Source organism: Podarcis liolepis (genome assembly GCF_965112155.1).
Source record: "Podarcis liolepis genome assembly, chromosome: 2".
Taxonomy (NCBI): domain Eukaryota; kingdom Metazoa; phylum Chordata; class Lepidosauria; order Squamata; family Lacertidae; genus Podarcis; species Podarcis liolepis.
In genome coordinates this window covers 112,997,600-113,021,574 of record NC_139555.1, presented here as the reverse complement: position 1 = coordinate 113,021,574, position 23,975 = coordinate 112,997,600, and the positions used below count along the sequence as shown (strand labels likewise).

General features: G+C 46.1%; 2 protein-coding genes and 1 long non-coding RNA gene across 3 annotated transcripts in view; 2 read left to right on the top strand and 1 right to left on the bottom strand.

Moving 5' to 3' along the window:
- LOC310702004 (lymphocyte antigen 6 complex locus protein G6c-like) overlaps window positions 1-23,975 on the top strand; it is a 110,298-nt gene that overhangs the window by 78,965 nt on the left and 7,358 nt on the right. The gene's annotated exons all lie outside the window — the stretch shown is intronic.
- Window positions 9,075-21,896, top strand: LOC310702023 (lymphocyte antigen 6 complex locus protein G6c-like). Its single transcript, XM_083493631.1, has 3 exons — window positions 9,075-9,231; window positions 18,716-18,832; window positions 20,202-21,896. The coding sequence occupies exons 1-3, from the start codon at window positions 9,180-9,182 to the stop codon at window positions 20,333-20,335; spliced, it is 303 nt and encodes a 100-aa protein (XP_083349757.1). The 5' UTR covers window positions 9,075-9,179; the 3' UTR covers window positions 20,336-21,896.
- Window positions 20,759-23,975, bottom strand: LOC310702257. The gene is made up of 2 exons (XR_014523409.1): window positions 23,476-23,975; window positions 20,759-22,797 (listed from the first exon to the last, which is right to left on the bottom strand). It is a non-coding gene; the product is annotated as an uncharacterized lncRNA (long non-coding RNA).

Here is a 23,975-nt window from a genome sequence, read left to right as displayed (position 1 = left end):
TGGCCATGCAGCTCCCAAACCACACACACAGACCATAAGTTAATACACTCTCCACAGTACAATGGTAAAATGCCATCAACAGGTCCTTTGAGAGATTGTTTTTCTGGAGTATTCTCAGAAAATATAACCTCTGCTGTGCTCTCTTCACCATGTCTTTGCTGTTCTCTCCCCAGGTTAGGTCATCTCTCAACTCCATTCCCAGAAATCGAAATCGCTTCCCGCTGCCCCCGGACCTCTTTTGAAGCAAGGGGCTGCGGGGAGATCGCGATCTCCCCGCAGCCCCTTGCTTCAAAAGACGTCCGGGGGCAGCGGGGAAGAAGCGCTTCGCTTCCCGCTGCCCTCGGACCTCTTTTGAAGCAAGGGACTGCGGGGAGATCGCTTCTCCCGGTGCTCCGAAGCCGGGCGGGGGGCAGGGGACACCTCCCGCCGCCACGGGGACACCTTTTGAAGGCAGGCGGGGGGGGGGAGCAAAGACTTTCGCCCCCCGCCCGCCTTCAGAAGAGGTCCAGGACTTCAGAAGAGGTCCAGGACCTCTTCTGAAGGCTGGCGGGGGGCAAAAGTCTTTGTCCCCCCTGCCTGCCTTCCGAAGAGGTCCAGGACCTCTTCTGAAGGCTGGCGGGGGGCAAAAGTCTTTGTCCCCCCTGCCTGCCTTCCCAGGGGCTTTTAAATCGAGAAGTCCTCCGCTGTCCGGGGCGATTTTAAAATGCCGCCCGCCAGCATTTTAAGATCGCCCGGACAGCGGAGAAGTCCTCCGCTGTCCCGGGGTTTTTTAAAATGCTGGGGGTGGGAAGAAAAGCCCTTGACCCCCCCCCAGCCTTCAGAAGTCTGGTCTGAAGGCGGTTTCCCTAGGAACGCATTAATTGATTTTCAATGCATTCCTATGGGAAACCGTGCATCGCAAGACGAAGAGACTTGCGGAACGAATTAATTTCGTCTTGCGAGGCACCACTGTATTTTGTTTTCTTTAAGTTAAGGAGTAAGTTGTTTTTCCTGCACCACTCCCCCAACTGCTCAACTTCCTTTCGTGTGTTGTTGTTTTAAAAAAACTTCTTCTGCCTGTGGGTCCCCAGATGTTGTTGAACTACAACTCCCATCACCCCTAGCTAGCAAGGCCAGAGCTCAGGGATGATGGGAGTTGTAGTCCAACAACATCTGGGAACCCACAGGCTGACAACCGCTGTGTGGGGTAAATTGTTCTGCAGAGGAAGGGCCATTGCACATGATGCTCTGCAGTCCTGACATGTGACCTAAATTTGCACTGAAATGCTGAAGCGTTTTCATAAGTGTTTTTTTTTTTTTTTTAATGCAAATCCCTTCAGAAATGTGGAAAAATGAATTTAAGGTTGGGGGAAAAATGAGAAACAGAGGGGAGAATCTTCCACCTCCAGGAACTATGTATAAGCAAAGCCTTGGATTCACACCACAACTATTTCTGCTCTTGAGGTAATTTATTTTCCATCTGATGACTTAAAGATCAGTTTCTACGTGAAGAAGCCCTGTGTAAAGGTTGCGACATCTTTGGTTTTCCCAGGAGATTATGAGGTTGACTGAAATCAGATAGCATCAGGTGCTCCCATCGGACTGAAAGGTGCGGTTATTATGTGGGTTTGCGTTCAGACATCATATTCTGTGACCCCAGAAAAGTGATGAGCAATGAGGGGGAAATTTGAGCTTCCCAATACTGCCATGCCTTGTGTCATCACTTCACCACAACCTCACTCCTTAGCAGTGCCAGATGTATGTATAAGCTAAACAAACTATAGCTTTTGCTTTTTTTAAAAAAATAAAAATTCATTTTATAACACAAATAAAAAACACAAACAGAAAAGACAAACAATACGAACAAATTCTTGTCATATCCTTATTTTTCTAAACATTGCTAAGTGGGCTTCCCCAAGTCCCACCTATCTGATTTGCATTTTACTTCATCTTTAGCAGTTTACATATATCATACTTTCTAACCATCTCTCTTTTTTAATCACACTTAAAATAACTTCACATTTTATCAATCACAAATAATACCACTTTAAAACACCTTATCTTCTACTTCTAACCCTGCAGCTTATATCCACTTCCAAAGCTATTCTAAGGTTTAAATATTAACATATTTTTTTCAAATATTCCTTAAACTTCTTCCAGTCTTCTTCCACCGTCTCTTCTCTCTGGTCTCGGATTCTCCTGGTCAGTTTGGCAAGTTCCATATAGTCCATCATCTTCATCTGCCATTCTTCGATAGCTGGTAAATCTTGTTTCTTCCAAATCTTCGCTAACAATATTCTCACAGGTGTTGTGGCATACAGAAAAAAAAGTAACATCCTTTTTGGGGATTTCACCCCCCTAAACAAACTATAGCTTAGGGCCCCACTCTCTTGCCCCCCCAAAAGAAAAAAACTGGATGTACATTTCCAAAATGTAAGATAAAAAACAAATAAAATAAAACCTACATACAGCAACAGTGTTTTGTGTTGCGTAGGCTCCTATGATGTAAGTAATGGGCTGCGCCTGCTGGCCTGCTCCCTAAAATATCACTGGTTTGCTCATTTCTATATATAGAGTGCCTACATTCTGCATGTGCAAATGCCTTTAGTTACCTATTAGGCTCATAAGTTACCATATAGCATATATTCAACACAAAAAGACAGTGACAATTTGTTGTTGACAAAGGACAGCTGGATATATAAAGGGCCCCATGACCTCCAGTAGCTTAGGGCCTCATCAAACTTACATCCAGCCCTGGTCCTTAGCCATTCTTCCCTTCGGTGCTCAAAAGTGCCTTGGCTTAGAGTAGTGCTTTTAATTCTCACAGGAGGGAAAATTTACAATTTACCTTAAAAAACACCGTAAATAGTTCAAATCGTTAGAAGGATCTGAATAACCCTTGTAGTTTAATGGTGAATTTTGGATATAACTGAGGGACGTGGGTGGCACTGTGGGTTAAACCACAGAGCCTAGGACTTGCCGATCAGAAGGTCGGCAGTTCGAATCCCCACAAAAGGGTGAGCTCCCGTTGCTCGGTCCCTGCTCCTGCCAACAGTTCGAAAGCACGTCAGAGTGCAAGTAGATAAATAGGTACCGCTCTGGCAGGAAGGTAAACGCCGTTTCCATGCGCTGCTCTGGTTCGCCATGCTGGCCACATGCTGGCCACATGACCCGGAAGCTGTACGCCGGCTCCCTCGGCCAGTAAAGCGAGATGAGCGCCACAACCCCAGAGTCGGCCATGACTGGACCTAATGGTCAGGGGTCCCTTTACCCTTTACCTTAAAAGATTTGGATTATTATAAAAGGTGCAGAAGGAAATGATTAATAATAGGACCCACAAAGGGGAGGAGGAGAAGTCCAGAAGATTCTTTGGAATCTTGTTTTTATGTTGTATGTTTGTGATTGTAAAATTTTAACTTGAAAAACCAAATAAATAAATTTATTAAGTTGTTGTTGTTGTTGTTGTTGTTGTTGTTGTTGTTGTTGTTGTTGTTGTCACAGGAGTGGAAGAGAGACAGCTCTGATGGCATAACAGTCCTACTTCTTGTGCAGGCCAGGTCTAGACTTTAAGAAGGACGTGGGCAAAGAACTCTCCCCAGCAGAAATGGCATAAAAGTTTATTATCAAGGATTACCAACAACATCGCCGTGTGCGAATGTAAGGCCCGGCTGCACAATATATCTAAAGCAGTATCTTTTTTTTAAAAAAAAAAAATGTTTTTAATTTGATTTTTCAAATATAGATTTATAACAAAACCAAATACATTTCCACATACAGAGATTTCTCTGAATCTCAGGATCTCCCCCCACCCCCTCTGTGGGTCCTAATGTCAACGTTTTCAACTGTATATTACAGTGGTACCCCGCAAGACGAACGCCTCGCAAGACGGAAAACCCGCTAGACGAAAGGGTTTTCCGTTTTGGAGGCGCTTCGCAAAACGAATTTCCCTATGGGCTTGCTTCGCAAGACGACAGCCCATAGGGAAATCTCCGGGACAGCGGGGAAGCGCAGCGCGTCTTCCCCACTGTCCTCGGACCTCCTCCCGCCGCCCGGCATCGGAACGAAGCTCCGATGCCGGGCGGGGGGGGGAACGCCTCCTCCCGCCGCCCGGCATCGGAACGAAGCTCCGATGCCGGGCGGGGGGGCGGGGACACCTTCTCCCACCGCCCAGCTTCGGATGGCTTTCCTGAAGACTTGGGGTGGGAGGAGGGTTTTCCTTCCCACCGCCAACATTCAGAATGCTGTTCTGAATGTTGGCGGTGGGGAGGAAAAACCCTCCTCCCACGCAAGCCCCGGGAACAGAGGGAAAGCGCTGCGCGCCTTCCCCTCTGTTCCCATACCTGTCCTGAAGGCTTGCGGTGGGGAGAAAAGCCCTTCTCCGCACCGCCAGCCTGGCAAGCGGTTTCCCTAGGAACGCATTAATTGATTTTCAATGCATTCCTATGGGAAACCGTGCTTCGCAAGACGAAAAACTCGCAAGAAGAAAAAACTTGCGGAACGAATTAATTTCGTCTTGCGAGGCACCACTGTATATCAAATCTATATTTTATATCTATCCATAAAGTTTGTTGCATTACAAGTGAGATTAAAATCCTGCTGATGTTTTCATCTGCTTTCAGTGATCTCCTAAATAAGCATTTAAAGCAGTATCATGCCACTTCTTTAAACAACCATGGCTTCCCCCAAAGAATCCTGGGAGATGTAGTTTGTGAAGGTTGTCAGCGAGGGTTATTAGGAGACCCCTGTTCCCCTCACTGAGCTACAATTCCCAGAGTTCTGTGCAAATGGTTGTTAAATCGCTCTGAGAAGTGTAACCCTGTGAGGGGAATCAGGGTCTCCTAACAACCTTCACCACTCTTCACAAACTACAGCTCCCAGAATCCTTTGGGGGAAGCCATGGTAGTTTAAAGCGGTACGATACTACTTTAAATGTGCAGTGCAGATGGGGCCTAAGAGGCAGCTATTCTAAATGGATTTACCTGCAGTAGCTGGCATAACCTGGATGAGGAGACAAATGTTGGAAGCCTGGGCCCTCAAATGCAGATATGAGGCATGTTTGGTGGTCCTGCCCATCTATAAAGAAATACCGGGAAGAAATTGTTGGCTTAATTATGCTCGCAACCTTTCAGTCCTCTGTCAGGTGATCCAGGTGGCCAAATCATATACAGTGGTACCTCGGGTTAAGAACTTAATTCGTTCTGGAGAGGTCTGTTCTTAACCTGAAACTGTTCTTAACCTGAAGCACCACTACGGCTAATGGGGCCTCCTGCTGCAGCCGCGCCGCCGGAGCATGATTTATGTTCTCATCCTGAAGCAAAGTTCTTAACCTGAGGTAATATTTCTGGGTTAGCGGAGTCTGTAACCTGAAGCGTATGTAACCTGAAGCGTCTGTAACCCGAGGTACCACTGTACAAAGAATTTGTGCAAAATGTACTACAGTGGTACCTTGGGTTATAGACGCTTCAGCTTACAGACGCTTCAGCTTACAGACACTTCAGGTTACAGACTCCGCTAACCCGGAAGTGGTACTTCAGGTTAAGAACTTTACCTCCGGATGAGAATGGAAATCGTGCGGTGGCAGCGGGCGGCCCCATTAGCTGAAGTGGTACCTCAGTTTAAGAACAGTTTCAGATTAAGAACGGACCTCCGGAACGAATTAAGTTCTTAACCCGAGGTACCACTGTAGTTGCTTGCCTGTATGTTAGTGGCGTGCAGGAAGGGGAGAAAACAGCCACGAAAAACCAAAACTCTCTGCATGCTTTGGAATTGGCCGTCAGGGCTGGCCCAGGACATTTTGCCTCTTGAGGCCAAACAGAAAATGGTGACTGTTCCCCCACATCTCCTGTGGTGCCCCGTATCTTCTCCAATGCCCCACCACCACGGCAGGGGCTTTGTAGGAGCAGAAAGCAGTAGCAGGGGACATTAGAGGCGGCGGAGGCAAGCAACAATAGCAGGTGGCAGCCCGTGGCACATATTTTAGTGCCTAAATCTTTTTTTTTTTTTTATTAAATTTTTATTGGGTTTTCCAGTTTTATAACAACAAAACACACACAAAAAGAATAACACATAACAAAACATGTATAAATTCAGCCAATCCTCGTTTCATGACCTTGTTCCCTGACTTCCCCCCACCCCCCCTCGTGCATCCCAATTCCCAAAATTATATCAGCAAATTGGTATTTCTCCTCTTAACCATCTTGTTCTTCTTATTACCTCTTTTGTAATTAAAATTGATATTCCTAAGTTGGACTTAAGTTCTCTTCCATCGATTTTTCATTTTGTCTTAATTAAAAGTCTTATTAACCAGACCTAAAAATCTTAAGAGTTTCTAAAAGTTTCCTCTTCCCTCCCTCCCATCCCCGGTTTTTGTCCCTTCCCGATGAAAGTCCAAAGTCGAAATTCTCAGCCTGGGTTCCTCACGTCCGAGGCTTTCAAGTCCCTTTCAGTCCCTCTCCGCCGATCTTGTTGGTAGCCCTTTATATCAGTCGTCGAGTCTGGAAAAAGCTCTTTCAGCATCCAAATATATTCTCTTCCCACAAGGAGATTTGTAGTCAATTGCTGGAAAATTTCCACCAAGCCTGTATCCTCAGAACCAAAGTCCAAACAGAGGCCCCAATCATGCCTCTTTGTTTTAAATTCCTGTATTCCATATTGTCCCAGGGCCTCTTCCTTCTTCTTCTGCATCTTTCGCAGACTTGTGGTAGATGTGTTCCCTAGGTCTCCTTGCTTGTATTCCACAGGTGTCAGCTTTTGGATGTTGCTTCCCAAAGTTACTTTCTCTTTTTCTTGTTTAGTCTCTTCCACCTCTGAAAGTATTGTTTCCTCTTCAGCTGTGGATTCTTTCTCATTCAAGTCCTCAACACAAACAGCAGAGTTGCCTGTTCCCAAGGTCATAGTCACAAGTTGTTTATTCATAGCCAAACTCTGCTCTTGTAAGGTTCCCACCAACTGAAACATCCTTTCAATTTCAGCTAGTAACTTTCCATCCACAGCCATTGTATCCATTGTAGTTTCACAGAATTCCCCCTAGGGGGAATCTGGTTACTTATTAATCTTTTACTCAACAACCCTTTAACTTCTTATTGTTACTTTGTTTCCAACAATTTTGATTCAATTGTGTCTTAGTCCAGGGGGGTCTTAAACAACAATTTTTCCGCTTTAAATTGCCCGTTTGTCAGCTTTGACAGCTGTCAAACTCCGCGGCTCTAACACAAGCACCAAGACAGGACGTTCCCGAGCCCGGGAGGGGGGGGTAGTTCAAAACAAAAAGAAAGCTTCTGAAACTCCACTCTCCAGCATAAAATTTCCCTTAGCGAAATCTTGAAAGTTAATGTCCTTTTTAACTCACCCCACCAAGGGCAGGCTCTCCAGCTTAGCTCTTATGTCGTTGCTTAGATCTTCTGCAAGGGGGGGGGTGCGGACTTCCTTTTAGCACACCCCCCGGTCGTCTCTAATTCAGGGTAGAAATTTTTAAAGTCCCAATCCGTCTTACTCACGGGTAGTTCTTTCAGTCCAGATTTTCAAGGAAGGAAGTCGGCGCTCTCTGGTTATGGCTCGCGGCTTCGCTCCACCGAGGTAGCGATCGACTCTCAGTGCCACGCCACCCCCGTATCCCCTCCGCAGCCTTTAAAAAGGCTCTTCGCGAATCAGGGGGGGCGCTTAAGGCACCCGCCGAGTCTTCAGTCCGCAGGCATCCGCGCCTGCGGTTTTTAAGGGTCCCCGCGTCGCCGGCGCGGCTAAGACCCATCCTCGGTAGAGCCGATTCCCTCCGGAGCTCGGAGGGAATCCGCCATTTCCAGATCGCGTCAACCCGGAAGTCCTATTTTAGTGCCTAAATCTAGTGCCCCGACCAACTGTCTGCAACCTGAGGAAACTTCTTCACCAAGCACCGCCTCATGGGCAGGCTGGCCTGCTGCTGTGTTTGGCTTTTCTATATGTTTTCCAGTAGTTTTCCCGCTGTCAGTGTACCCATGCAATTCAACATCCCACTCCAACGCTGTGAATGGGTTCCAAACAGGCCCTGCTCCATAGATTTCAGTTCTCTCGCTCAATGCGTAACTGTTGTTCTGGCCTGTTTTCCAGGTAGCCAAAGAAGGTTTGCTGCCCGGGGAGCCGTCTGCAAGACGCACCACGATCCAAAACATTTGGCTGGCTGACTCTGAATGACGGCATCCTTGCCGACAGGTGACTCTAGATTAGCAAATGCATTGGTGATGCAAGAACTACTTTCATAAACAGATTTAAGGTATGTGTGTGAGAGACAGAGAGGGACAGGGAAACAGTTCAAGGAGTGATATTTATATCGAAATTGCGTCTGTCTGCATCTGTAAGATGTCATTTTGGAATTGAGACGAATGCAGTCACAACACAAACAGCTACTGCCGAAACTTAGCTCTGGGCAATTTTGCAGCTGTGTCTTTGGCAGTCAGGATATTATTTCAAAACACTGCATTGTTTCACTCACTGTTGCATGAAGTTTCCATACATACCCCAATTTCCACCCCTCCACTTTCCCAGGATTTCAGATCAGCTTTCCTTTCCTTTTTTTGATCTTTCTAGAGTTGCTAATCATGCAACTTTACATCTGGAAGGCCACTGGCTCCCCATTCCTTCCCTCCATGGAAGGCACTACAATTCCCATCATCCTTAACTACCACCATGCTGCCTGGGGCTATTGAGAATTGTAACCCCAAAGCGTCTGCAAGGCATCATGTCGGCTTCCACCCTTAGACTCTGCCTTGGTTATTATGTAGACACAATTTATGTGTGCTAGGAAATGATGACTCACTGTTGCTTCCCGGCATAAGCCTAGTTATTGGGCTAGCTGGTCTCTTCACTCCTCCATATTTTCGAAAAGATGTAGAGAAATATGCTTGCGGGATCAGCTTCTGCGGTGCTCTGGTGTTTGAAGATTCTTAAGTCCATTAATTATGGAACAGTGCTTTAATTGGATTGAAACTCCATTTCCATGCTACCACCAACACACCTCCTTTCCATTCTCTAAGTATCAGGTGTGCCTATTGTTCCCATTCCTTCATCCCATTGGTTGCCTCCAAATGGAAATCAGTTCTTGACCCTAATACCTCCCATCTCAGAACCTTTTAAGAGGAGTCTTGTTTCAGAGTCAAAGTTAGATTCTTCTGTTTTCTTGTCATTGCCACACACACATTCCTCCTCTCTCTCTCGTGAAATTTCTCAAGATGAACAAGCGTCTTCTCCTGGGCTTTTCCCTTCTGCTCTTCTGCACAGTATGTAAGTACCAGGCTTTAAAAGGAAAATAGGGGTGTTGTTTTGCAAAACATTTGCATGGGAATTTAGCCAGCTAGAGGGCCTTCTCGGTAGTGGCACCCACCCTGTGGAACGCCCTCCCATCAGATGTCAAGGAAATAAACAACCATCTGAAGAAGACATCTGAAGGCAACCCTGTTTAGGGGAGTTTTAAATGTTTGGTGTTTTATTGTGCTTTTAATTCTGTCGGGGGCTGCCCAGGGTGGCTGGGGTAACCCAGCCAGATGAGTGGGGTATAATAAAAAAAATCATTATTATTATTTGTTATTAATTAGCTAGTGCAAATGTGTAAGAAAATGGGTGGGTCCATCTTTTTGAGCAGCTCAGGTGCAGCATTGTCACCCCAATCTGTGAGCAGTGTGAGATTTCAGCGGTTCTAGGCTTGCTTACCCAGGGTTTGTGTTTCCTGCTTGGAATGAGGCACAGCGGAGGTGTCGTTAGGTTTCTTCACACATATATACAACCTGAGCCTATGATGGAGAGGTTCACAGCATAATCACTCCAAGAGGGATTTGCTTCTCCCATAGGCGCAACCTTGGATCCAAACAGACATCAAACATCGTGCTGCTGCTTTGTGTCACACCTAACTCCAATTTCTCTACTCTGAAGTCTGGCTTTCTCTGTTGAGGGAGGGCCCCCACTCATTTGTCCTCCCACACCAGGTCCCTTTGGATCCTTTGTTGTGTTAATGGGTCATCCCCGAGGCCAGGCATAGGCAAACTTGGCCCTCCAGATGTTTTGGGACTACAACTCCCATCATCCCCAGCTAACAGGACCAGTGATCAGGAATGATGGGAACTGTAGTCTCAAAACATCTGGAGGACTGAGTTTGCCTACGCCTGCCCTAGGCTATCATCTGAACCCAGGAAGCTAGCCTGGTTATTAAATTCCCCTTGTTATTCAATTATTGCTTTGAAAGCTTGCTGATTCCAGCCTAATACCCATGGATCCGGCACCCAGTTTTAACACCCTGAGCCTTAATTAAATTCTAATACTAACTTGATCCGGAGAGAATAGTGGTCTGGCACCCACAAATTCATAACTATATTTAAGTATTTAGGAATGGTGAGTCCTTTTGGGTCGTACCCATCTATTTTTATCTCCGAGTACGTAAATCAATAGGTCTAAGTCGTGTCCACTCATTTAAATGTGTCTGCTCTGAGTAGGACTAACATTGTACACTTTGTTACCTGCTGGTGGGACAGTCATCTTCCAGGGGTGCTGCAACCACAAGATTCCTGCATTGCAGATCCTGAATTCAATGGGGGGGTTGAACAAGATCAGCCTTGGCCAACTTGGTGCCCTCCAAATGTTGCTCCCATCAGCCCCAACCAGGTTGGCGAAAGCTGGAGTAGATCACATCAAAATTTCTTTCCAAATCGATGTGTTGTGTCCAATGCTAGACCTAATCAGAGCAGATCCATTGAACTTAAGAGACATGAATATTTTGGGTTCCTTCATTTCGATGGATCTAGTGTGACTGGAAGTTAGTTGGAATTCTGGAACCTTTGCCCCTCCAAATGTTGTTGGACTACAACTCCTATCAGCTTTGACTATTGGTCATGCTGGCTGGGTCTAACGTGAGTCGTAGTTCAGCAACAACTGGAGGGGCAAAGGTTTGCCAGACTGGATCTACAACTTTTTCCCATTTATGTGTGAGGGTTAGGAAGTGAAATCCAAAAGATTGTTGATGAAAAGAAAGCACTAAGCGCAGAGAAGGGCAGGCAAGGTGATCAAGGGTCTGGAAACTCAGCCTTACGAGGAATGCTTGAAGGAATGTTTAGCCTGAGAGGTGATATGATAGCCATCTTCAAATATTTTACTGGCTGTCATATGGAGGAGGGAGCATGATTGTTTTCTCCTGCTCTTCAAATGCAATGGCTTCAAGTACAAAAAAAAGGAGAAGATTCCGACTAATAATAATTAGGAAAAAGATTCTGACAGGAAGAGCTGTTCAGCCGTGGAACAGACTCCCATGAGAGGTGGTGGACTCTCCTTCCTTGGAGGTTTTCAAGCAGAGGGTGGATGGCCATCTGCCATGATTGCTTTAGCTGAGATTCCTGCATTGCAGGGGGTTGGTCTAGATGACCCTTGGGTCCCTTCCAACTCTAAGATTCTATAATTCTAATTACAGAAGTAATAATAATAATTTATTCTTTATACCCCGCCCATCTGGCTGGGTTTCCCCAGCCACTTTGGGCAGCTTCCAACACAATATTAAAATACAGTAATGAATCAAAAATTAAAAGCTTCCCTAAACAGGGCTGCCTTCAGATGTCGTCTAAAAGTCTGGTAGTTGTTGTTCTCTTTGACGTCTGGTGGGAGGGTGTTCCACAGGGCAGGCACCACTACCGAGAAGGCCCTCTGCCTGGTTCCCTGTAACTTGGCTTCTCGCAGCGAGGGAACCGCCAGAAGGCCCTCAGAGCTGGACCTCAGTGTCCGGGCAGAACGATGGGGGTGGATATGCTCCTTCAGATATACTGGGCTGAGGCCATTTAGGGCTTTCAAGGTCAGCACCAACACTTTGAAGGCTTGTTTTCTCTTGAGTTCACTTCTTGCTATAACTTTACAATATTTGGGATTGTCTTTGTTTCTCCACATCAGCAGGACTAATCATGTCCCAGCGCATAATTTCGAAAATTCAACCACCAAGGGTTTGAATTTTCCTTTGCTGCATGTCATTCAGTAGAATTAAACTAAGTGACAAAAAACAAGCTGAGAAAACAAAGTGGACAAGGGAGGGAGAAAGGAAGGAATATTTGCAACAACACCCCAAGCTAATCCTATAAAGGCAACAGTTTTCTTCCACTGTGAAAAAGGCTTCAGTTTTTCTGCCCCATTCTCAGGGCAACTGAGAATTTCGATGCATGTGAGGTTTTGAGCTTATTTTATTCTTGTAAGATGGCTGAGGGTGGGATGCGTATTCTTTCCATCAAACATTTCTCAGGCACTAGTCAGCCTCTCCCAATGTGCTTCACCATCTGAAAAAGGCAGATGGAGACATTTTCTCATGATGTCCTCCACTGGGGTTTGATTTAAGGGTGAGCAGCTGGGAGATTATTCCTCTGTGAGATGTAAACCACAGTTCCCAAGTTTCTTTTTGGGGGGTGGGAACCATAACAGAGTTATGAGTTGTGGGTGCCAAACACCCTAAATTTCTGGGTCCAGTAGCTGTTAGAATTCAACCAATGCCTGGCAGAATCCGTGACCAGGGAGAAAAGTCGGCAGAAGAAGATTGGAAAAAATTCAAGGACTATTTACAAAAATATTGTAAAATTAAGGAACGCTGAATGATGTTGGATTGAAATTAAGTGGTTCCTAGCTGTAATGGCAAAAGGAATTTGATAAAATGGTTTCTTTTATTTAAAGTTATAATACTCTTAGATGTGGAAGAGAAAATAAGGTGTTTTCTTTTTTTTTTCTTTTTAAGCTGTAATGCTTTGAGACAAGGATTTGCTGTATAAATAATTTGAACTGGACATACAAGAAGGGGAGGTATGAGGAGGTCGGGGAAATATGTTATAGAAAATAAGTTGGGAAATTTATGTGTTTTTTGTTTTTTATGTTTGCTTTTTTCTTTTTGTTTGCAATAATTGGAAATTCTAATAAATATATTTAAAAAAAATAGAATTCAACCAATGCTTGGAGTGTTAAAACTGGGGTTCAGACTCATGTGTATTAAACTGTGGGCTAGACAATGCTCATCTCCAGGAATCAGCAAGCATTAAAAGCTAATTAAGCAAGTTTAACATCCTCATGAGGTGATAGCCTCGGGATGGACCATTATGAAGATCAAAGGATCAAGGGACTGTGTCTGGGATGGCAGATGAATGGGGCAGATGAATGGCCTCCCCTCCCTCCCTCAACAGACAAATCCACAGATCTTAGAGAAGTTAGAAACTATGTGACAGAGAAACAGATGAGCAGCAGGCAGAGCTACGGCTGATGTCTCTTTGAATTCTAAGCCGCAGCTATGGGAGAAACAAGAACCTCTTCGTGTGGTAGTGCTGTGAAACCCTTCCATCGCTGGCTTAGTTTATATGTGTGTGTTAATAACCCATATATCATAAAGACACCACAATCTCCGCTGTGCCTCATTTCCAATAGGAAACACAGACTTTGGTTAAGCATGCCTTAAAACCCTGACTCTCACACCGCTCAGAGCTTTGGGTGGTGTGCCACATTACTTTAAATGTGTAGTAGTAGTTGTTACAATTTATTATCTGCCCTTCACCCTAAGGCCCCAGGGTGGATTACAATAAGTTAAACACAACATTAATATTAAAATACAATGTTACACAATATTAAAAACAGATTCAAACCATTTAAAATTACAAAAAATAGTAATACAGTGGTACCTCAGGTTACAGAAGCTTCAGGTTACAGACGCTTCTGGTTACAGACTCTGCTAACCTAGAAATAGTACCTCAGGTTAAGAACTTTGCTTCAGGATGAGAACATAAATCGCGTGGCGGCAGCGGGAGGCCCCATTGGCTAAAGTGGTACCTCAGGTTAAGAACAGTTTCAGGTTAAGAACGGACCTCCAGAACAAATTAAGTTCTTGACCCAAGGTACCACTGTATATAGTGTGAATGTGCCCCAGGTCTATATTGCTGTCTGAAGAGGCATTCTTGCCTTATAGCGCAACTAAAGCAGGGGAAATAAAATAAACCAGAGCGTTTGTGCTATAAAAAGTTACAGGGTTCCTGCAAGAAATTACAGGACGTTCACTTGGCTGGAAAAAGGAAGCAGTGTGCCCGCCCCAAAACTTTCGTAGGCGCAAACAGAATGGAAAGTGGGGTCATGTGTAACCTCCCAGATACCACCTTGTGCATCTATAATCAGGAATGCACAATATAATGCTGCCCACTTTACATTCTGGGTGCTCCCTGGATTACGAAAGGGCCTTGGCAGCCTCGACGGAGATCATCCGCCACCCATGCTTGTTCCAGCATTCCTTGGCACAGAAATCTGTTTACAACAGAAGCCTGGCTGCCATCCAGCTGGGAAGGATTCCCTCCACCCTGAATCGTTTCAGGTTTCACAAGAAGCTTCTGCCAGCGAAAAGAAGCTTAGATTTCCCCATTTGAACTTGCCTGTTGATTAAGATTTTCTGATGAGGCTCTTCTCAGGGTAACCTTCCCGGCTTCTGAAACAAGGCAAGCGAGGACTGAGAGGCTGGCGTCCCCTGGTGTGGGGATTCCCAAATTGTTGGAAATCCAACCTCTGGACCAGTTGGCCTAGTGCCACCTCTGCTATCTTTTGGTCCCTGAGCCCATCTTGCTTTTAAAGTTAACATCTAAGGATCTTTCATAAATTTAGATTTCCTCTTTTCTCCAGTTGGCTGGTCCCCTGCTTTTATCTCTGCGGATTCCTAATTGTGGTTTTTAATTGTGTGTGTGGCTGCTTGCTGCTCTCGCGTATTACAGTATGTTTCTGAGCACAATTCACAGTGTTGATGTTGACCTTTAAAGCCCTAAACAGCCTTGGCCCAGCATACCTGAAGGAGCGTCTCCACCCCCATCGTTCTGCCCGGACACTGAGGTCCAGCGCCGAGGGCCTTCTGGCGGTTCCCTCGTTGCGAAAAGTGAGGTTACAGGGAACCAGGCAGAGGGCCTTCTCGGTAGTGGCACCTGCCCTGTGGAATGCCCTCTCATCAGATGTCAAAGAGATAAACAACTACCTGACATTTAGAAGACATCTGAAGGCAGCCCTGTTCAGGGAAGTTTTTAATGTGTGACATTTTAATGTATTTTTAATCTTCATTGGAAGCCACCCAGAGTGGCTGGGGAGACCTCGCCAGATGGGTGGGTACAAATAATAAATTATTATTATTACTATTACTGCCTCAAGAGATTGCTGTGGATGGCGGGGTCCAATATCACAGTTGCAAAGAAATACAGTGCTCCGACTGCATGCAAATGATTAAGTGGGAGAGGTTGAGACAGGGAAGTGATTTGGCACCTGATCTCAAGGCTGCTTCCACAATGGGTGTTTGCAGAACAAGCCATGCTTTGCCGTTCGCTCATTTTGTTTTGTAGAACTTAGCATACTGTCATCTTGAAATGGACACCCTCTTGCGTTTCCCCCTCTTTTCAGAGTTCAGAAAAACTGACTTTAAAACAGAGCGCCAATTGGATCTAGCCAGGACCCCAACTTTTATTGCCCCAACTTTTTATTGCCATCAGTTATTCTGCCTCCCCCATGGCATACCTAACTAAACTCAAAGTCCCTAATCATCGGAGGGACTTTACCCTGGCACGTTGCCACGCCCTCCCCTCGGCTCTCATGGAAGGTCGATATAGGAAGATTCCTTACTTGGGACAAACAGAAATAACAGAGCATGTGCTTCTCCAGCACTTATATTATAGAGACATCTGTATTAGCCTCATTCCTCACTATTCCAAAAGTACCCAGGACAATTCTATATCTCCCTGCTGCTTTCAGATACCAACCCTCCTACAACAAACAGTGTTGCCAGGTTCTGCATAGCAGCGCTCAAAATTCCTCACTTGATGACCTGTGCCACAAACTAGATTTAATGAGCACTCATATCAGATGTGGGTGGCACTGTGGGTTAAACCACAGAGCCTAGGGCTTGCCAATCAGAAGGTCGGTGGTTCGAATCCTCGTGACAGGGTGAGCTCCCGTTGTTCGGTCCCAGCTCCTGCTAACCTAGCAGTTCGAAAGCACGTCAAAGTGCAAGTAGATAAATAGCTACCACTCCAGCGGGAAGGTAAACGGCATTTCCGTGCGCTGCTCTGGTTTGCCAGAAGCGGCTTAGTACCACTGTACCTTCTGTTTTAATAACTTTAGATTTCCAAAAATGTTTTATAGATTTTAAATGATTGTACCCCGCCCTACTTATGCTGGGTCTATGACTGTAATAAAGATTTGACTGATGACTCTTGGGGGGCCCTTAATCTTGCGCAGGTCATGTAACTCAGTGGGAGCATGGAAGGGAAGATGCACACCCCAGTTTTGGGACAGGAAGGCACCAGTTTGAGGAAAGCTGCGCTCGTACCTTTGTGGGCTTAGTGACGCAGCTGCATTAAGGGTTTCAAATCTTTATTCATTTGGGGGAAGTTGGCTACCGCAAGCTTTAAAGAAAAGAAAGATAAATTCAATCCTCAAGCTTGCTATACTTACTCAACACTTATTTGCTGCTCGTTGCCTGCGCCAATGCTTGAAAGGACTCCTGAAGTGGGCAGGAGTTAACTCAGCGAGAGAGAAAAATGCATTCCATTCCCAGTGCATCATCGAGGTTTTTTAATCTCCATAGAAGATTGTGGGATGTTGCAGAAACCAAAAGAACTTCTAACACTAGACAGAGATGGCACAATCTCTGCTGGATGAGGTCCACATGAATGCCAGCCCAGCGCCTTAAGCGGTTTCAGGAGTGCTTTTAACAGCATTGTGAAAGAATATTCAAAGCATGTAAACAAGGATCAAGGCTACGTGTTTACACACCCTCACAAGCAAGCATCTGGGGGGTGGGGGCGGATCCCTTTAGAAAACATTTTTTGTAAGTCACAAGTGACTTCTTTGGTGATCACTCGTAGCTGAGTAAGATTGTCTTCCATAAACACGGTTTTAACAATGAGTCCGTAAGTGACTGTGGAGGGCAATTCTGGATTCACTCATTCTTCCACAGTGGGGATATTGGTTTCTGGGTGGGAGTTGTTCACGGTGTGGATTTGCCAAGTGTGCCTTCCTCTTAACACGTTTTTCCCTTGCGCCCTGAGTTCGAGTGTCTTCAAAGCCCATGACACCTTTGGTAAAGGCTGTTCTCCAACTGGAGCACTCACAGGCCAGTGTTTCCCAGTTGTCAGTGTTTATACTACATTTTTAAAGATTTGCCTTGAGACAGTCTTTGTACCTCTTTTGTTGACCACCAGCATTACGCTTTCCATTTTTAAGTTCGGAATACAATCATCAGGCATCTGCACAACATGACCAGTCCAACGAAGTTGAGGTTGAAGAATCATTGCTTCAACACTGGTAATCTTTGCTTCTTCCAGTACACTGATATTAGTTCGCCTGTCTTCCCAAGTGATGTGTACAATTTTTCGGAGACACCGTTGATGGAATCTTTCAAGGGGTTGGAGATGGCATTTATAAGTGGTCCATGTTTCACAAGCATACAGTAAGGTTGGTAATACAATAGCTTTGTAAACAAGCATTTTGGTTTCCCTGTGAATGTCCCGGTCCTCAAACACTCTGCACTCGGGAAAAAGCTGCACTTGCAGAGCTCAGGCGGTGCTGGATTTTGGCATCAATGTTGGCCCTTGTGGAAGGACAACTGCCTAGGTAGGAGAAGTGATCGACATTTTCCAACGTTACACCATTGAGTTGGATTTGTGGTGCTGCAGAGGGGTTATTTTGTACTTGTTGGTGCAGCACTTTGGTTTTTTGGATGTTGAGTGATAGGCCAAGCTTTTTGTAAGCTTCTGCAAAGATATTTAGGATGGTTTGGAGGTCACAAGTGACTCATGCAGGACTAGGGGCAGGGCCGTCTTAAGTCTATCCAGCACTGTGGTACAAAGATTCCTTTGTGCCGCCCCCCTTTTCCCAGAGTTGGCAACCTTTCTATGGCGCTGCTGGCAGCTTTGCGGGGCTGGAGGAGGTGGGCAGCGGCTGGAGGGTGGCTCCTCTGGCAGGGAAGAGGTGGAGGCGGCATGGCGGAGGCAGGCGAGGGCAGCGAGCTGATGCTGGGAGGCACCGCATCCAGCCTCCACCTCTTCCCAGCCTGCCCAAGATGGATCTTTCCCTTTGTGCTCCCCTTCTTCCTTTTCCCAGCACACCTTGCTAAAGACACACTTTCCCTGTCACCTCAAACAAATGCGCCATCACCTTGGTAACACTGATCTCCCCAGGCCAAAGGATTCCTTGTCTGGCACAATTATGCAGCTTGTATTTTCATTCATATCCCAAACAATCAAAATCCTACCATTTGTTAATTCCTTGGGTTTAGGCCAACCTATAACACTCTCACTGTATACTTCCCGTGTTCCTATGTAAATATGTCCCCTGGTTTCTCTCTCTCTCCATATGTATGTATGATCCATAGAACAACAGGATGGAACAGGCTGAATGCATGTGAAACTAATCTGGAATGGAAATAGGCTGATTCATACATTCTTACAAAACAGTTTTGCTTTGACATCTGCTACAAATGGGGAGTGTGGTATAGGGGTTAGATTGTCAGAACAGGTCTGCAGGAAGCTGGTTTCAAATCTCCACCAAAACATGAAGCTCACATGAAGGGGCTTCTGACCTACCACACACTGCAAAGGATAAAATGTGGCGGGGGAAACCATGGGCACCATCAAGCACTGAGGAAGAAAGTTGGCATGCAGTTTTTGGCTGTTGTTTTTTAAAGCACTTTTGTGGCCCGTTTATAATTTCTGATTAAAACCATGCCTGTCTTTCTGCTTCTGTCCTGCAGCTGAAGGTCTCGTGTGCCGAGTTTGCAAGTACAAACTTGGCAAGGTCTGCCTGGATACTGACGAACCTTGCAAAGCGGACGATGGGCAGTTCTGCGAGACAACCAAAGTTTATGCTGGTAAGAACAATTACTGGAAATCCGCTAGTGCTGTATGATCTCCATCAGTTGTGCAGCGAGAGAGCTAGTGTCTTCGGGGAACGGTGTGAGGTGTTGGTATCAACAGGCACCTGAAAAAGCGCTCGCCCCACAGAAAGGGGTCCCCTGCTGACCCCCAGTGTTTCCTGGCCCTGCTCCTGTTCCTCCTTGCGCTTGCTGCCTATTCATTTGCCTTATCTCCAGCTGTGGAGGGCAGGACTCGAACCCAGGGCTTCAGGTTACAAGAAGGGAGATTCATCCTGGCAGTAATTGCATGTCGAGACCCCAAAGCCACCCCCTTGTTGAGAAATAACACACACAAGGACACAGATATTAGGTTAATGTTATTGGGCAAATTTTGGCCACAACTTTATTGATTACAGAATGTGAGCGGTATTGGCTTAGACATTGAATGGACCTGACTATATCTGACTCCTGCCCAATGCGCAGGAAGTCCGTTAAGGGTAAACCACCGGAAGGGGGAGCCCTGTTGATGCATACCAACTCGAGCTTCCCCTGGTATTCCCGTCGGGGTCGTGTCATGGCCCTAGCCCCTGACCCAAGCTTCGGACAAGATCAACACCCCCGGATTCCTTTAATGGAATACCCTTAAGCTTGGAGGGGCAGGTCATGGCCCATCACAAGGTCAAACAATGCCTAACTGCAACCCTAGCAAAGTTGTGACGATTGCTACAAGGTAGGAGAAAACCAAATGGCCAGTGCCAATTTGCCAAGTGGGAAAATTCCTACCAGGCCCCTCAACGGCAACCAAGTGAGGTCCATAGCAAGGCCAGTGCCTAAAACCTGAAAAGTAGGGAGGGAGGGCAGTTGATTGAGAAAGCGAGCCAAAGAGGAAGCCCTCTGGCTCGTGCCTCTGTTTAAATGGTCCCGGCCACGCCCCCCGGCCAGCGGATTGGCTGGCCGGGCTCTGACATGGCCGGGATCCCCTGGGCAACGGGGAACTAAGTCCCCCGCCCCCGGAGGGGAGTGGGTGGCCACGCGGTCCACTGCAAACTCCTCCCCACAGGGAAGTGGAGCGGATGAACCGTTCAACAGCAGAATGGACTCCCTCGGGAGGTGTTGGGCTCTCCTTCCTTGGGGGTTTTTAAGCAGAGGTTGGATGTCCATCTGTCATGGTTGCTTTAGCTGAGATTCCTGCATTTCAACCCCAGCTCCCAGAACTCCGTGATTGTTTAAAGTGACACCGTCGTGCCTTAAACGTACGGTGTGGTCCTCTGTGGCTCCGTGCCCCAAACACCTAGATTTTCAGGGTTATCCGCTATGTGGTGTGACTCACCCTGGGTACAGGGAAGGAGTTAAACTAACACACATCTCGTTCCTCTCCCACCAGGCGAATTATTCCTCTTCAAGCGCTATGGCTGCGGCAAATATGCCGAGCTCTGCAACAAGATCGAGCGGAGGGAAAACGCCTTCAACATGTCCTACGAACGCACTTGCTGCGACACCGACTTATGCAACGCTTAGTTCTCGTTTCCTGTCCCTGGGAAAGTTCGGCTTAGCATGGGGCCAACAGCTGGTGCATTCACAATAAAAGCTGGCAAAAGAGACCCCTTTCACTCAAAAAGACAACCCTCAGATTATATGATCCCATCACTTTGACCTTCTGTCAGTGCTCAAGATTTCAGCTTCTTCTTCCCTCCCAAAGGTTCCCCCACCTCATTGTGGCCTCTCCCACAGGACCTGCTGAAGATGCTTCATAGCTAGTTCTATGTAGCTCACGTTCAAAGCACACAGTTGAAGCACCAAGACACCTCTTTAAACAGTCATGGCTTCCCCCAAAGAATTCTGGGAACTGTCGTCCATCAAGGGTGCTGAGAGGTATTGAGAGAGAGACACACCCCTTTTTCCCTCTCGCAAAACTACAATTCCCAGCATTCCCTGTGAAGAGGGATTGACTGTTAAGCAACAACTTAAATCCTTCAAAGGTAATTAAAATTGGGCAAAAAAAATACCCACAATTAAAACACATGTAAGTGGCTTACATGTCTGGGCAGGCTTGCCTAAACAAACATGCTTTTAGCAGGCACTGAATAGTAGATTCATTAATTTCAATGGCTCTTCTATGAAAAGAACCTCTGTTGTTGCTTTTTCACCCTTTCTTTAAAGTCTTCAGAATTGTTTCTCTCTGCCATCATCACAAGTTTAGAAACCAAACTGCCTTTCTCCTGAAGATCGAAGTGTATAGTAAAGGAAGATTTGTATGTTTAAACTCCCCGAGAGAAACAGCCTAACTGGAGAGAATCTTAGCAAATGGCTGAGGGGGGACGACAAGGGGTGGGACATCTTTTTCGGCCTGAGGGCCACATTTTTGAGGGGGGCAACCTTCCAGGGGCAGCATGACAAAGGTGGGTGGTGCTAGTGTACACACACACACACACACACACACACACACAGCCCTCTGTTCTCCTTCAAGCAAGAAGCATCTTCAGAGTTCGAGGATACATTACAGCTAGCTAGAAACAGGTGAGGCTGCCTAGTAGGTCTGGTGTGGCTTGAGAATAGTCTTCAGGTCCGGACGGAAAGACTTGGGGGGCCGTATCTGGCCTCTGAGCCTGAGATTCCCCACCCCTTAGTTAAAACAATGGCTGTCCTCTTCTCAAACTGAATTCACCCTGAGCTGCATTGCCAGGTGTTTATTTGCTGGGGAGGGGGGAAGTGTCAAGAAAAATATGTATGCAAAGTTTTAAAATGTCCTGTTTTCTTTTATATCTTTTTGTATTTACTGGGGAGCTGTGGAGAGTTGCTGACTTGGCAAATGATAAAATGGGCAGGGTATAAATAATAAATCATCATCATTATTATTATTACTACGCATGCTGCATTTACTCCAGCAGAATCTGAAATCAGATTCCGTAAACTGAACGTCCAAGAGATTGCACACAGTAGTAAAATACTGTGGAGTTTGTACAACGATGTGGTGCTGTGTTTTGCATGGCTTTTGTGCTTCTGGTGTAAACCGCAGTCGCTTTCGAATTGTATTGCTGCCATCTTTGGCTGAAGGAATGAATAAAGTCGGTTGACTTGACCATGCTGCCTCTGCACAAGCCCTTTCCTTCACAGGACCGGCGTCTTGTAAGGCCCATAGATAGATTGGGATCCATTTGTAGATTGCTGGGTGGTTTTCAGTTGATCACCAAGGGAACCTCAGAAGGCCCCCACAGCTGAGCTCCAGCAGCTTTGCCACATGGAAATATACAAACGGATTTTGGGAGATGGTCAGAGCTGAGTTCATCATTGCAAGGACCCAGCAGGTGCATAGCTGTCAACTTACAGATTTGAAAATAAGGGACCAGCAGCCTCAAAAATAAGGGATCAGCAGCCAAAATAAGGGATTTTCAGAGCACAGGTATGTTCGGCTTCTGAGCCCCTCCGAGCCAAAGGCAGAAAGCCCAGCCAGCAGCCAAACGAAGCCTCAAGCGGTGGTTCCCACAGCGCAGCAACCTGGCAAAGGGGATGCAGCAAGGAAAACCACCGTCACCTCTCCGCTGGGAAGCGCTGAGCAAAGGCGAGTCCCCAGGCAACACGGCCGATTTGATTGGCACAAGGCATGCAAGCTCCACCCCCCAGTCGTTCTTAGACTCCTTATTGGGTGAGTAACGCAGCCAAGCAACACAGTTGGAGCCTCCCTCCTCCCTGGCTGGCAGGGAGGGAGGGAGAGGAGCTGCTTCCTTTGAAACCCGGGAAATTTAAGGGAGATCATCAATAAGGGACAGCAGTGGGACACGGCATTGGGATAAGGGACTTTCCCTCCAAATAAGGGACGGTTGACAGCTATGAGCAGGTGAGCTACACCTTCAAAGACAACCTGGAATAGGAGACATATTTGAGGTATATTCGATTGTGACATCCTACATGTTTGCCCTGGGCTCTCCTGGAAAGACGAGACAGTCCCTAGTTAAACACTGGATTGTGATCAGCTTGTTCTGCTGTTCCCACAAGGTTTTGGGTTCTCCTTCCAATGTCAGAAGCAAGGCAAGCATCTGTCCGCTTGCATGTGATCAACTAGAGCACAACTGCATATATGTGTGGTGCCAGGAAATAAATCAATCAATTCAAACCTGGGAATAATGGGAGAAATCTGGGAAGTCCTCATAGCTTGTGAGGAGACCCTCTCCAGAGCCTGAAGAGGCTGTCAGTGAGTCAAAAGTCCAGAATTTAAAGGCTTAAAAGGGGAAAAAAAACCTTATGGGCTCCAAAATGGCACACGGGAGCTCTCACTGCTGCCTCACTACCCCACTCAACAGCTGTTGGGCGGGAAGCTGCATTAAGCGGTCTTCGATGTGCTGTTTCTTGCCCTTTTCTGGCAATCAGAGACAAAAAAAGGTATAGTATAAAAGAAAAAGGTATTTCTGATGCCTCTTAAATCGCCCCGGTTCCCTTATGCACACGGGGGGCCAGGAACGTAACTCCCACATAAGTGGGGAGCCGCCTGTATACTATTATTATTTATTAAATTTGTTAGTCACTTTATCTTGCCCAAGGCAGCCCAAGGCAACTTACAAATCCCTGAATACCAGCGGCTTGGAATTGCAGGCGTGGAGAGAGCTGCTGTTCTCATGCCCCGATTGTGAGCTTCCCACTTGGTAGGCCACTGTGACACTTACGATTTTTTTAATATATATATATATTTATTCGTTTTTTCAGATTAAAATTTAACAGTCACACATCCAACAAACAACATAAAAACAAGATTCCAAGGAATCTCTTGGTCTTCCCTCCTCCCCTTTGTGAGTCCTATGGTTAATCATTTCCGCCTGCATCTTTTATAATAATCCAAATCTTTTACCTCTCCATTTTGCCCAAAATTCACCATTAAACTACAAGCTATATTCTAGTCCTACTAACAATTTTAACTGTTTACAATGGTCTTTAAGATGAGTTATAAATCTTCCCCATTCCTTATTAAAGCTTTGGTCTTCCTGATTTCTGATTCTTCCGGTCATTTTAGCCATTTCGGCATAATCCATCATCTTGATTGCCATTCTTCTCTGGTAGGGGACTTTATCTTCTTTCCATCACTGGACCAATAACATCCGTGCAGCCGTGGTCGCATACATAAATAGTCTTTTCTGCTCCCTTGGGATTTCAGCACCTGTTGTTGTTT

Coding starts and splice junctions, on each gene's coding strand:
- LOC310702023 (XM_083493631.1), top strand. CDS start 9,180: ATGAACAAGCGTCTTCTCCTGGGCTTTTCCCTTCTGCTCTTCTGCACA. Junction 9,232..18,715: donor TCTGCTCTTCTGCACAGTAT/GTAAGTACCAGG, acceptor TCTGTCCTGCAG/CTGAAGGTCTCGTGTGCCGA. Junction 18,833..20,201: donor GACAACCAAAGTTTATGCTG/GTAAGAACAATT, acceptor CTCTCCCACCAG/GCGAATTATTCCTCTTCAAG.